The sequence below is a fragment of the Siphateles boraxobius genome, unplaced genomic scaffold (assembly GCF_051911475.1).
Source record: "Siphateles boraxobius isolate OS27281-9 unplaced genomic scaffold, OSU_SipBor_1 16, whole genome shotgun sequence".
NCBI lineage: Eukaryota > Metazoa > Chordata > Actinopteri > Cypriniformes > Leuciscidae > Siphateles > Siphateles boraxobius.
Genome location: NW_027508766.1, coordinates 397,501 through 409,780, shown reverse-complemented (window position 1 = coordinate 409,780; position 12,280 = coordinate 397,501). Strand labels below are relative to the sequence as shown.

At 37.4% G+C, this 12,280-nt stretch overlaps 1 protein-coding gene across 3 annotated transcripts in view; it reads left to right on the top strand.

Moving 5' to 3' along the window:
- dab2ipb (DAB2 interacting protein b) overlaps positions 1-12,280 on the top strand; it is a 222,745-nt gene that overhangs the window by 79,047 nt on the left and 131,418 nt on the right. Inside the window, exon 1 of one of the 3 annotated variants that reach the window (XM_077231051.1) lies at positions 4,960-5,517. The exons of the other annotated variants lie outside the window; for them this stretch is intronic. Coding sequence (XP_077087166.1) covers positions 5,394-5,517 — 124 coding nt within the window. The 5' untranslated portion in view covers positions 4,960-5,393. Of the gene's footprint in view, positions 1-4,959; positions 5,518-12,280 lie in introns of those variants that run through there. 3 annotated transcript variants of the gene reach the window in all.

Below are 12,280 nucleotides of genomic sequence, written 5' to 3'. Positions count from 1 at the left end.
ACAGGCTACATCGTAATGTAAATTTTAATGGAGAGTAAAACAAAGGCAGACCACCGTATAATCTGGTAGGTAGCATTATTTGATAGAACGCCGGCACCATAACTTCATATTGACACGCGGCTAAACAAAGGTAGAGTACCGTAACTCAAGCGTGAGCGTTCCAAAACAAAGCCAAAGAGCCGTAACTGGTGTTACTGTGTTCTGCCTTGGTTTCTCATGGGCTTTTGGAAGTGACGGTTAAGACAACCCATTATTTTCTCGAAAAAACAACGGATTTGACTCAAGATACTTATCCACATGATAAAGGAGGTCTTGAAAGTGCCAAAAATATAAATAACTCATTTTCGACCAAAAACGAAGTTACGGTCTTTTGCCTTTGCACGGCAGTACAGTGGTCCCTACAGTGACCCATTTCTTCCACGATCCAGCTACCCTCCGAGCTAGCACCGTGTCTTCCCCTCGACAGACCATTCTGTCGTCCTTGTTGAGTACGCTCCCACCCCTCGGGCTGGGACTACCTCAAGGACCGCCATGTGTTTCACTACCCCACGGGTTAGTACAAATCTGTATTCCAGTGCCTCCCTTCGGGCGGGCAGGAGCTTACGCAGCATTCCCTCCTACAGGTTGGGCACACTTTCCCAGCGTTATCCACATCCACTGAGAGGGTCTTGCAGAGCAGCAATATGATTCTTCCTAGCTAGCTCCCGCCAAAGATGACAAGAAACTGCTCCGGCGGGTAGCTAAGCTGGGCGCTTGAAGGGGCCAGCACCATGGCGTTTTATTAGTGATCCCGATTCGTTGGAAACTCCTCCGAAAAGACGTAGGAGTTCCCACGAAAGAGAACGTCTCGGTTACGTATGGTAACCCTCGTTCCCTGAGTATGGAACGGAGACGTCTCGTCCCGTCGCCATGCTGCTGTACCTTTGCGGAGGACTGGACACCGTCCGGCTCCTCAGCAAAAAACAAATGTGTGTGCGCTTGCTTCTGCTTTATACCCGCACTGGCAGGCGGAGCACGGAATGCTGTAAAAACCATAATACAGTGACATTTTAGTACATAGTACAGTTTAAAATATCTGTTTGCTAATTTTAATATATTTTAAAAGGTATTTTTTTCCTGTGCCATTACTGCAGTTTCACATCATACTTCAGAAATCATTCTATGCTGATTTGATGCTCAAGAAAGATTTCTTACAGTTTTTTTTCGATTGCTAAACGACAGTGAGCACAACTGGAGCTACATGTGCAAAACCCTAACTACAGTCTGCACAGCAGCAGTTCATGTGGACCAAACTCTAGTTCGCTTTTTCATTGCTTGAACACAGTTTTCAAAACTCCTCACACTTATCCCATGACTTTAACCACAACCTGCACAACACTGTGGATTTACAGCACTTTTTTCAAATGCTAACACACTGCTGTCAAAACTGTGAACCACACATTCAAAACAGAATAGATTTCAGCCTTGTGCCTTTCAAACACTGCTGATAGCAATTTCAGCTGAAAGGCTAAGCAGGTGTCTTGTTTGTTATGTGTTCGAATTACAGTATGTACTTTTAGTTTCTACCTTTTTTTTCTCATTACTGTAATTCCGTAGACTATTGAAGCAAACTGCTAATTTTCATTTACCTTAAAGAATTGTTATGTTCTAAAAATGTAAATAAATCATGTGAAAGAATGTCACTCTTTTCTTTGAAGAAAATATTACTTTGTATGAAGTCACTGAAATTGTTCAAACTGTAAAGATGAAAAGTTTGTATTTTCTGTATTGGTGTTTGATGCTAGTGTTTTTACTCTCAGTGTGTTCTGAGTGACAGTGTGTGTTATCTCAGTGAGGGTTGTGCATAGTGTTTGGCTCATTGAGCCTGTTTTTAGCCATGTGTTAAGAGTTGTGTTGCTTGGAATGAGTTTTGCAGGTGATGTGAACTGTTTAGCTCAGGTGACTGTTGGTAGTGCAGACTGTAGTTAGAGTTTTGCACATGTATCTCCAGTTGTGCTCACTGTCGTTTAGCAATCAAAAAATAACTGTATTATTACCAATGTTGAAAACAGTTGTGCTGCTCAATATTTTTGTGGAAACCATACTACATATTTTCAGGATTCTGTGATGAATAGAAAGTTCAAAAGAACAGTATTCATTTGAAATAGAACTATTTTGTAACATTATAAACATCTTTACATTCACTTGATCAATTTAATGTATCCTTGCTGAAAAAAGTAGTAATTTCTTAAAAAACAACAACACATTTTTGGAATAAAAGAGCTATGAAAAAGCTGCCTGAAAATGTTTCATTTGTATCCCAATAATAATTGTTAATAATGACATAATTTCCCTTTTTGGCTGAACTACCCTTTAAGACAGTTCACTTTATGTGTGTGTGTGTGTGTGTGTGTGTGTGTGTGTGTGTGTGTGTGTGTGTGTGTGTGTGTGTGTGTGTGTGTGTGTATGTGTGTGTGTGTGTGTGTGTGTGTATGTGTGTGTGTGTGTGTGTGTGTGTGTGTGTGTGTGTGTGTGTGTGTGTGTGTGTGTGTGTGTGTGTGTGTGTGTGTGTGTGTGTGTGTGTTTTCCTATTATGGCATCTGGAAGGGCAAGATTGAGCATGCAAGAGATACAATCCTTTAGAAAGTTCTCCAGTGTTTATCCCTTTTCTCTGACATTCACAAAGTGAACGAATTTCCAAGTGTCCCAAGTCTAGCAACTCATGAGAACAGGAAATGACCTAGATTCTGAGTTTGCCCCCAAGTGTAACCCCAAGCAAACAGCTTGTGTTCACTGTTCAAGCAAAGAACAGTGGACCAATGTGTGTTGCTATGAGTGTGTTACATATTTTCAATAAGTCTACAGGGACACATGGGGGAATATCCGGCCGTAATCCTGATGCTCAGACTTTACAAGGGCTGAATTGAAGTATTGTAGTGATTCTCTGTTTGACTGTTTTATGGCACTGGGCTTGTTGTCACCTGGGGAGTTACAGCAGTCAAACAGAAGGGGGTTGGGCAGGGAATCGTTTGAAAGCAGGAAGGTTGAACGGATAACAATAGGCAAATTGAATGGAGAGTTGAAGTTTTGTGTATCCAGCTTCCCTGAAAGAGACCGGTTACTCACACCGACGCACCAACAGGTGGTGCGACGTGTGCTGCAGTGTGTTCACAGATATTGAGACCCTGATATTGACTTTCCCTAGAGATGTCGTTCACCCAGAACATGAAAATGGTGTCATAATTTATTCACCCTAATGTTTTTAACCTGTATGCATTTCTTTCTTCTATGGAATACAAAAGAAGGTATTTTGAAGAAATGTTTTTTGTTGTTGTTTTTTGTCCTGGATCACTCTGACCTACCCTGAACAGACAAAAATATTTGAGATTTTCATCAAAATGCCTTCCTTTGTGTTCCACAGAAGAAAGTCATACAGGTTTTGAACCACATGAGTGTGAATAAATGATGACAGAATTTTCATTTTTGGTTAAATGTTCCCTTTAATTAAAAAATACTTACTGTTATGTCACTCTGTATGTATTCTTTCAAGAACGTGTTTGTTTTCACATTTTTATAGTCAAACTCTAATAGTAAATCATTTGTAAATGTTTGTTCATGTGTGTCTTTGTGTCCATCTGTTCTGCTGTATTCCAGCTGCTTGACCCACACCCTCAGCACTGGCTCATCATTGGCTGATGAGAACCTTGTCTGGAGAAGCTAGTCTGGGCCCTTATGAGGATGCACATCTAAACTCTGGACTGGACTTTCTCTAAAATTGGAAAAGAGCCTTGATTCAGACTCCATGGTTTTAATTTGTGTCAGTCTTGAATTGATCTTTGGCACAAACAGTATAATGAAATCTTTCTAAGAGGCATTCTGGTTTAGGACTGGCTGTCAGTATTTGTTAGAAGACAAATCACAATAATGAAACTTAATGATTTAACTGGATGGATCATATAAGCATGACTTATGAGGCAGTTTTGTGTTTAGAACATTCTGGGTTTTTCTTAGCCAGCAAATGTTCTCCATATGTTTAAGAGTGGCCTTTAATGCAGAATATAGACTCCATCATTAGTGTCAATTAAATATTTCAAATGGCTACCTCTTTTTTTTTTTTTTTTGCCAAGCAACATATCTTAAAGTAGATGTTTTACCAGTAGCTGTTTCGTAGGGCTCTAAAAAGCATGACATACCTGTATATTTTCCCTGTCTGCTGCCTGTGACATCACAGCTCAGGATAAATAAGGAGATTTCAGATTGCATACTTTTATAGAAAAGTGTCATTAAGATGAATAGGAATTGGCTTCATATTCAATTTTAAACTTGTCATAGTAATGTGACTCTTGTCATCTTATTTGGAAATAAATTCAAATTTTTAGGGAATAGGAATGGTCAAAAACTCAAACTCAGTAATCAACAAAGTGTGTAGAGTTGCATTAGAAAAAGAGAGGCAATTGTTTTGAAGCAGAAGTCTGATGAACTTCTCTTTTTATTTTAAAATTTTTACATAAATAAACCTATACACGTGAAATGAAACCTCAGGTCACATTTCAGCCAAAAATCCAAAGAATACAAAAGTAATTAATGTATATGTATGTGTGTATATATACTGTGTGTGTGTGTGTATATATATATATATATATATATATATATATATATATATATATATATATATACACATACAATTTATTTTATTTTTTTAAATTGTTGTTATTACTATTATTATTATTTTACATTGTCTTTATGTAACATCTTATTTCTTTACTTATTTATTAAATGATGGGGTGAAATATGACTGGTTCTTGACATGTTTCATGGAATTCACCATATTCACCTCCTTCTGGGGATCCAGCCCTGGTTTTTCCACAAACTCTCCGTGCAAACTTTGTCTTCTGGCTTTCTCCCTCTGTGTTCAATGGCATACCTCTGCCTTCCTACTACTTGGAGGCTAAGTGTGTTAGAGAGAGAGAGAGAGAGAGAGAGAGAGAGGAGAGAGAGAGAGAGAGAGAGAGAGAGAGAGAGAGAGAGAGAGAGAGGAGAGAGGAGAGAGAGAGAGAGAGAGAGAGAGAGAGAGAGAGAGAGAGAGAGAGAGAGAGAGAGAGAGAGAGAGAGAGAGAGAGAGAGAGAGAGAGAGAGCCTACGGCACTGGAGAGCATTTTGAGCTTTACCCCCTAAGTGAGAAGTCAAGCAACAGAGTGAAACAGTGAGAGACATAGAAAGCAAACCTCCTGTAGTTGGACTTTTGCTAGCTCTCCAAGACTTGAGTACTGGGATGGATTTCCTTTGAAACTTTGGATGTAACTGCGCAACTGAAGAGTTTATGCACAGTAGGGATCTTTAAAGTTTTGTTATCTGAGCGCGTGTATGTGAGCCGTGTTTTGAGGCGTGTGCTTGACAGAAGTGTGCTCGAAGCTATGTCAGGTGTCACACGGAAAGGATCTGGGAGACCAGGATATTACTACAGGCTCCTGGGTCGAACGAGGCTACAGAGACAACGCAGCCGGTCCAGGAGTAGAAGCAGAGCCACAAACAATAGGGGTAAACATCATGTTATAACTTTACTACTTTGTTAAAGAAATATATTCCCTCTCACCTTTAAAAAAAAAAAACTTTCAGTTTTGTTAAGTTAATAAATGGTGCTGTATATCTTGGTAATACCCATAACTGTTACACTTAGCTGCAGTTTGTTGAGTTTTTGTGTAAGATTTCTGTTCACCACAGTAGTAAAACAAGATCTCTGGTGTTGTCACAGTAGTAAAACATCATAACAACCCACATTAGAGTGCAACTGCCATAAACACAGTTATTACCACTTTGTTTATTGTAGCACTCTTGTTCACTTTTGAAAATGTTTTTTTTTTTGTCTGGAAAAAATGTATTTACATTATTTAAATTCTGAAGAAGAACATCTATTGAATAAAAAATGTATCTCTTTAATTTGCACTTCTCTTTAGATCTAAAAAACTTGATGCAAATGGTTCCGCTTTAACCAGCTCATTTTAGACTTGCTAATACAGTTTCATTTCACAGCCTAGTAAGACATTCAAGGGGACACATGTTACTTAATATTCAAAATAGCTGTTGCACTGAGTCTGTGCATTAGTGGTAGGACTTTTTTCAGAGCCTCTTTCTGCAGGTTAAATCTTTATGCCAGTAGGTGGCGATAAGTGTTTTTGTATATTATGAAAGAGTCATTGAGTCATTCACTCAATGATATCAATGATACATTCAATCATATCTACCACTGTATGTGTTGCTTTTTCAATGCTGAAGAACTGATTCTGCTTTGACTTTGTTTGGAACATTTTTTTTAATTTGACAAATTCATTTATTCAACATAATTCTGTAACGAAGTGTAGTATTAATTTCTTGTTCATAGAACTGTTTTATAAAAGTAAAATCAACATTGAGTAATCATGCCTGTGGCCAAATTACAGCTGTTTTGACATTCAGAACAAAAGCAAAGTAAATAGTATGCAATATGTATTTTTCATTTTTTATTTATTTTCTGATTATCTTCTTTAACTTTTCGTTCCATCCGAACTTGAGTATTTTAAGTTTCATGTACAAAAAGCTTATTCACTCCATCAGTTTAGTGTCAGTTTTAACAAGTGTCACCAGGACAAAACCGCACAAGCCGTAAATTTGAGTTAATGAGTCCTCATGCGGAACGGACAGAGTGAGCGTCTGTGTGTGGAGAAGGGGTTATTATCTGCTATAACTTTAAAGGGACTATGTGTAGTTTTTTAGGTATTTTATTATCTAAAATCAATATTTGTATTCATAAATATGTCCTCAATGCTGTACAAATACCTCTGCCAATGATCTGACTTATCCTCGTAAACCAAGAATTTATTATATTTATATACATGTGACGGGTAGGTCCACGGAGGCTTCCATGTCGTTCCGCCATCTTTAAAAACTATAATAGCAGAGAGGGACAAAAAGTACTAGGCCAACGCGTTTTCGTTCAGAGCCAGCGTCACGTAATTGAAAGCAGCAGAAACGGAGGAGCAGAGCAGTGAGAGGCGCTTGTCATTTATTATTTTGACAATAAAATTTGTTTTTATTATTCATACTGTAACATTCATTGTTCGTTGTGTCAAGTTGCAGTTTGTTTGAAATAACAAACCTGTTCACCCAAAGGAAAACTCGATGAAGTGCTATTAGAATTATTAGAATTATTATTGTTGCTATTAGAAGTGCTATTATATGACATCCTGTCATAGCTTTTTGGTACATAACAGCTACCGTAGATGCAACACGCATTAGAAAAAGCCAGGCGCTGGAGAGCACAATTCGTTTGAATGCAAATACAATTTCACCGCTAGATGGGAGAAATTCCTACACAATGTCCCTTTAAGGTAAAAGGATTAGTTCACTTCAGAATTAAAATTTCCTGATAATTTCTATAGTATCCAGCTGCAGACCCGCAGCACCACCAGTTTCAGAACCCCAGTGCCAGAACCGGAAGTAAGGGGCGGAGCTTACGTTCTAACACCAGCGTCAGGACCGGAAGTGAGAGGCGGAGCTTACGTTCTAAACCGAGTAACGCCACCTAACGTTTTGGAGCGTAATTTGCTTAGGCACGAAACGGCCCACACGAAAACGTCAAACTTTATACGTATGTTATAATGATACATTAAGGAACAGTACAATAAGCATTTTAAAACTTTGATTTTGTGTAATATAACACATATATATATATATACTTTTTAACCACAAATGCTCATCTTGCACGTCCACGACTTCACACATTACGTAATCACGTTGGAAAAGTCAGGTGGTAACGTGATGTAGGCGGAAAATGTAGGGTAGGGTGAAAAACTTCATCTCATTTTCTCCTCCAACTTCAAAATCATCCTACATCGCTGTTTTACCTATTTTTTTTTTTGTAAAGGGCGTTTGACTTAGTCTTTGCATGTTCACTTTGTAAACACTAGGTCTGTACTTCCGCCTACATCACGCGTGACCTTTCAACATGAACGTGTAATGTGTGGCGCATCACAGCTAGTGCAAGACGAACATTTGTGGTTAATAAGTATATAAATATATATATTTTTTAGAAAATGACCAATCGTTTCGCTAGATAAGACCCTTATCCTCGGCTGGGATCGTGCAGTGCTCTTTGAAACTGCAATTTGGACCTTCAACCCATTGATAACCATTAAAGTCCACTATATGGAGAATCCTGGAATTATTTTCTCAAAAATCTTAATATCTTTTCGACTGAAGAAAGTAAAACATAAATATCTTGGATGACGTGGGGGTGAGTAAATTATCAATAAATTTTAATTCTGAAGTGAACTAATCCTTTAAACAACAAAACAGGTGACCAGCCACAAGTATTAAACCTGACACAACAAACACGCTTTTACTCACAGTTTTTCAAACCAGTTAAGCAGGAACTCAGTTGTTCAGTATGGCTCAACAAACGCCTGCACTCTCTCACACACACGCTCTGTGTAATTTCAGATGTGATGGCTGGCTCTTTTAAACTCTCATCCAGGTTATGGCTACCTGGGCTCATTACATGGGGTCGAATGAGATCCATGAGTCATTACAACTCAATTCAATCACTGAGAGAATCAATTCATGTTGTAGATGAGGTGCTTTGTGATGGGATTTTGTAATGGCACAGCTGTTTTGGGGACTTTGCAGCTTCAAGGTGACATCACTGTGATAAACGTTTGAAGTCAAAAGGCAGTCCTTCCAGAATACAACACAGAATCATCAAAATGCCTCATTTTTTGCAACCCTGCATAATTCCCCATTTCACTATAAAATTATCTAAATTATAAAAATAATTTATAATTATTTAACTGAATTATCCGTAGGTTGTTTTATATAAATATATATTTATATATTTTTATATAAATCTGAATATATATATATATATATATATATATATATTATATAAAATATATATATAATAATTGTTGTATATATATATATATATATATATATTAGGGGTGGAACGGTACACAGAAGTCACGGTTCGGTTCATACCTCGGTTCAGACATCACGGTTCGGTAAGATTTCGGTACAATGGAGTGAAAAGCAAAACAAAAATGCAGAAGGCATTTTTATAAATGTCTTAAGCCTTGTATTTTTTAAATAAGTTTTATTAATAAAGGCATAGAACCAGTTTATTTGTAGTGCACTGACAATAGTTTTATATAATTTAATTAGTTTATTAATTAAATTAATGAAAAGACAAAGACCTTGCGATATGTTTGGTATGTTTGAATGAATTTAAAATTAATTTGCCATATTTCAGATCAATATATTTGTTTTTCTTAATTTTAATTAACCCTAACTTTATTCTCATCTGAATTATAAATAATTGATTTCCGTATAAAATAATACTAGGCTACCATTAAAAACCACATTTGATTTTCTTTTTTTAATCAATGTAGAATGTGTAATTTAAAAGTACTACTGTGTGTGTGTGTGTGTGTGTGTGTGTGTGTGTGTGTGTGTGTGTGTGTGTGTGTGTTCGTCCGTGGGTGCGATTTTGGTTGGGTGATAGTTGTAGGTTACAGTTTGACAAGAGAGTGTGACAAAAGCACAATGTTGTGTTTTATTCCGAGTGTACACAAATGTAAACACTTTGCAGTTTGAATTATATGTTTACGGAGTATGTTTTTGTTTCCACTGTTCAATCGCGCCTCTCTCTCTCTCGCGCGCGCACACACACACAGTTCGATCGCGCCCGCGCCTTTCCCTCTCTCGCGCGTGTACACACACAGTCCAGCATTGCAATATTGACATCGCAGTCTGTTCAATATGCTGCGTTCAGACCAAACACGAATTGAGCGAATTTTATCGCTATTAAGAGTTTTATTTATTTTTATACCGTGTATTCTACGTGTAAATTCGTGCACCGAACCGTGACGCCCGTACCGATTCGGTTCAATACGAATACATGTACCGTTCCACCCCTAATATATATATATATATATATATATATATATATATATATATATAAATAACAAGTTTTTGTAGGTGGATGTACCTGTCAAGCTGTGTGTTAGAGGTTCATTTCTTGTTTACTGTTGTTTAATGTACTCTTATTCATGTTAAGTAAGGCATTATAAGTAAGGCATTACGTTTACATTTATATGTGCGCACAAAATATTGATTTGATAATAATAATAATTGTCTGTACTGAATTACAACATTATTATTATTAAAAATATAATAAAAAGTACAAATATTCATTATTAGTTTGTGGTAGCTCAGGTCCATTGAATAAAATTAACAACTTTTTGTTTTTAATATTGATTTAGTAAATGTTCAAATGAACTTGGATTAATAAATGCTTTAGAAGTATTTTTCATTATTAGTTAATACAAATATAACTTGTGTTAACAAATGTAATTTTATTATTATGATTATAACCAATACATTATTATTTTATATTCACAATATATTTACATCTTATTTTCCTTCAATCAGAATCAAATTTCAGAGAGCTGTGTAATAAAAAAAAATAAAACATAACTTATTATGATTCGTGTGAAGATGCACATCATCATTGGAATCATGCAAATTGAGTGTACTTGGAACAGAATTATGAGCTTTGTTATCTGCGGTGCTGTATGGGTTCTGCTGTCAGATATCTTATCAGTTCATGCCTGACAGAAGATGGCGGCACTTTAGATCTGAATATTCAAATTCTGCACCAGTATGAGGTATTGGTGCCTCCATGAGCTCACCTGAGCTCATCCCTGTTGCATAACCAATTATACACACACCCCACACAGGGTGGATAAACACACTTAATAACACTGTTTGAGCTCGTTCGAGAACATGCATAGGATCTGGAGAACAAATTGTTGCCTACTCTACGTATAGTAAGACATGCATCCACCACAGCCAGCTGCATGTGAGTGTTTGTAGAGTGTGTTTTCTTTCTAGCTCTTGCTTCCTTCCTCCGCTCTGTTCATTTTTGATAATATAGCATTACATCACCACTGTACCAGCTGCTAAATGGAAAACATGTGAACACACACTGTGAGAGGAATAACCTGTTCTGGGAAGTTACAGTACAATCCCAGCTCTTCCGACAGTTGATGCGTTTTCTGCTATGCTATGGTTATTAATGTCTGATTAGGAAACACACGGGATCATGATTGTTGGGCTTAGCGGGCTACTGACAGTTGCTTGCAGCTGTGGCTTTCACATGTTTGCTCTGCATTATCTCACAGGAACGAAATGTCAGAAGATTATGGTAGAGATTGTCCTGTACTAGTGATGCAGGACCAGTTTCACAGTTTCTTACTCTAGCTATGACCCAGATGAATACTGAGAAGCTGATTGTCACTTTGTTGGAGTCGTGACACATTGAGTCATGGTACTGGGGCAAAGTGGGTTCAAGTTTGGCTCACAACACGCATTGAACATCTTTTCGTCATCATTTCCTGTCTACTGCTGTGGCCAAGTTGTTAATGCATTAAATTCCAATTCGTACCTATTCTCATTGCTATCAACTGTGGTCTAGTGGTTATTGTATTCGAATCAAAGCATTAGCCTGTGGTGCTCATGTTGGACAGTGCTAAATCATTCTGACTCGCAATACTTCCTGATCCCAATTCCATTTCTTCTTCTGACTGTCTTTCTGTTATACTGATAAACTCAATGCATTTTAAATACACAATAACCAGATTTAAATATTTATCATCAATAAATCCACTTTGTTTCAATCCTTCACCTTTGTTGTTGTCATGTCTCTATAGAGCTCAGGCCTAGTAGTTAGAGAATGTGATTTGGTGCTAATGTGGACAACGTGAAGTTAAATCTGGTGTGCAACACTTTCGGGTCCCATTTCTTTTCCCCTTAATTTCTTATCATCTCTTCACTTTAATTATGTCATGTCTCCACAGAGTTGTGGCCAATAGTTGGTGCATGTGATTGGATACGTGGTGCTAACATGGGCAAGAAGAGGTTGATCTGGCTCATTTTCTGACCCCCACCATTTTCTGTAATCTCTTCATTATATTTGTTGTCCTGTGTCTTACAGAACTGTGGTTTAGTAGTTAGTACAGGTGCTTTCATACATTGTGCTGTGGTCGCTTATAGGCAAATTTTAGCTATACCTGGCTCAGAGTTTTCCTATTCCCACCTCTTCTCCCCATACTTTTCTGTAACCTCACTACTATGCCTAGTAACAAAAAGGCTGAATTGATCAAACTCTGCGCTTAGAAGTTAGGAAAAACAGTTGAATGCTTTAGGGAATGTTGATGGATTTGAACAGCTATCCTGCTGGAGATTCTATTTAAGTTAATTCATGAAACTT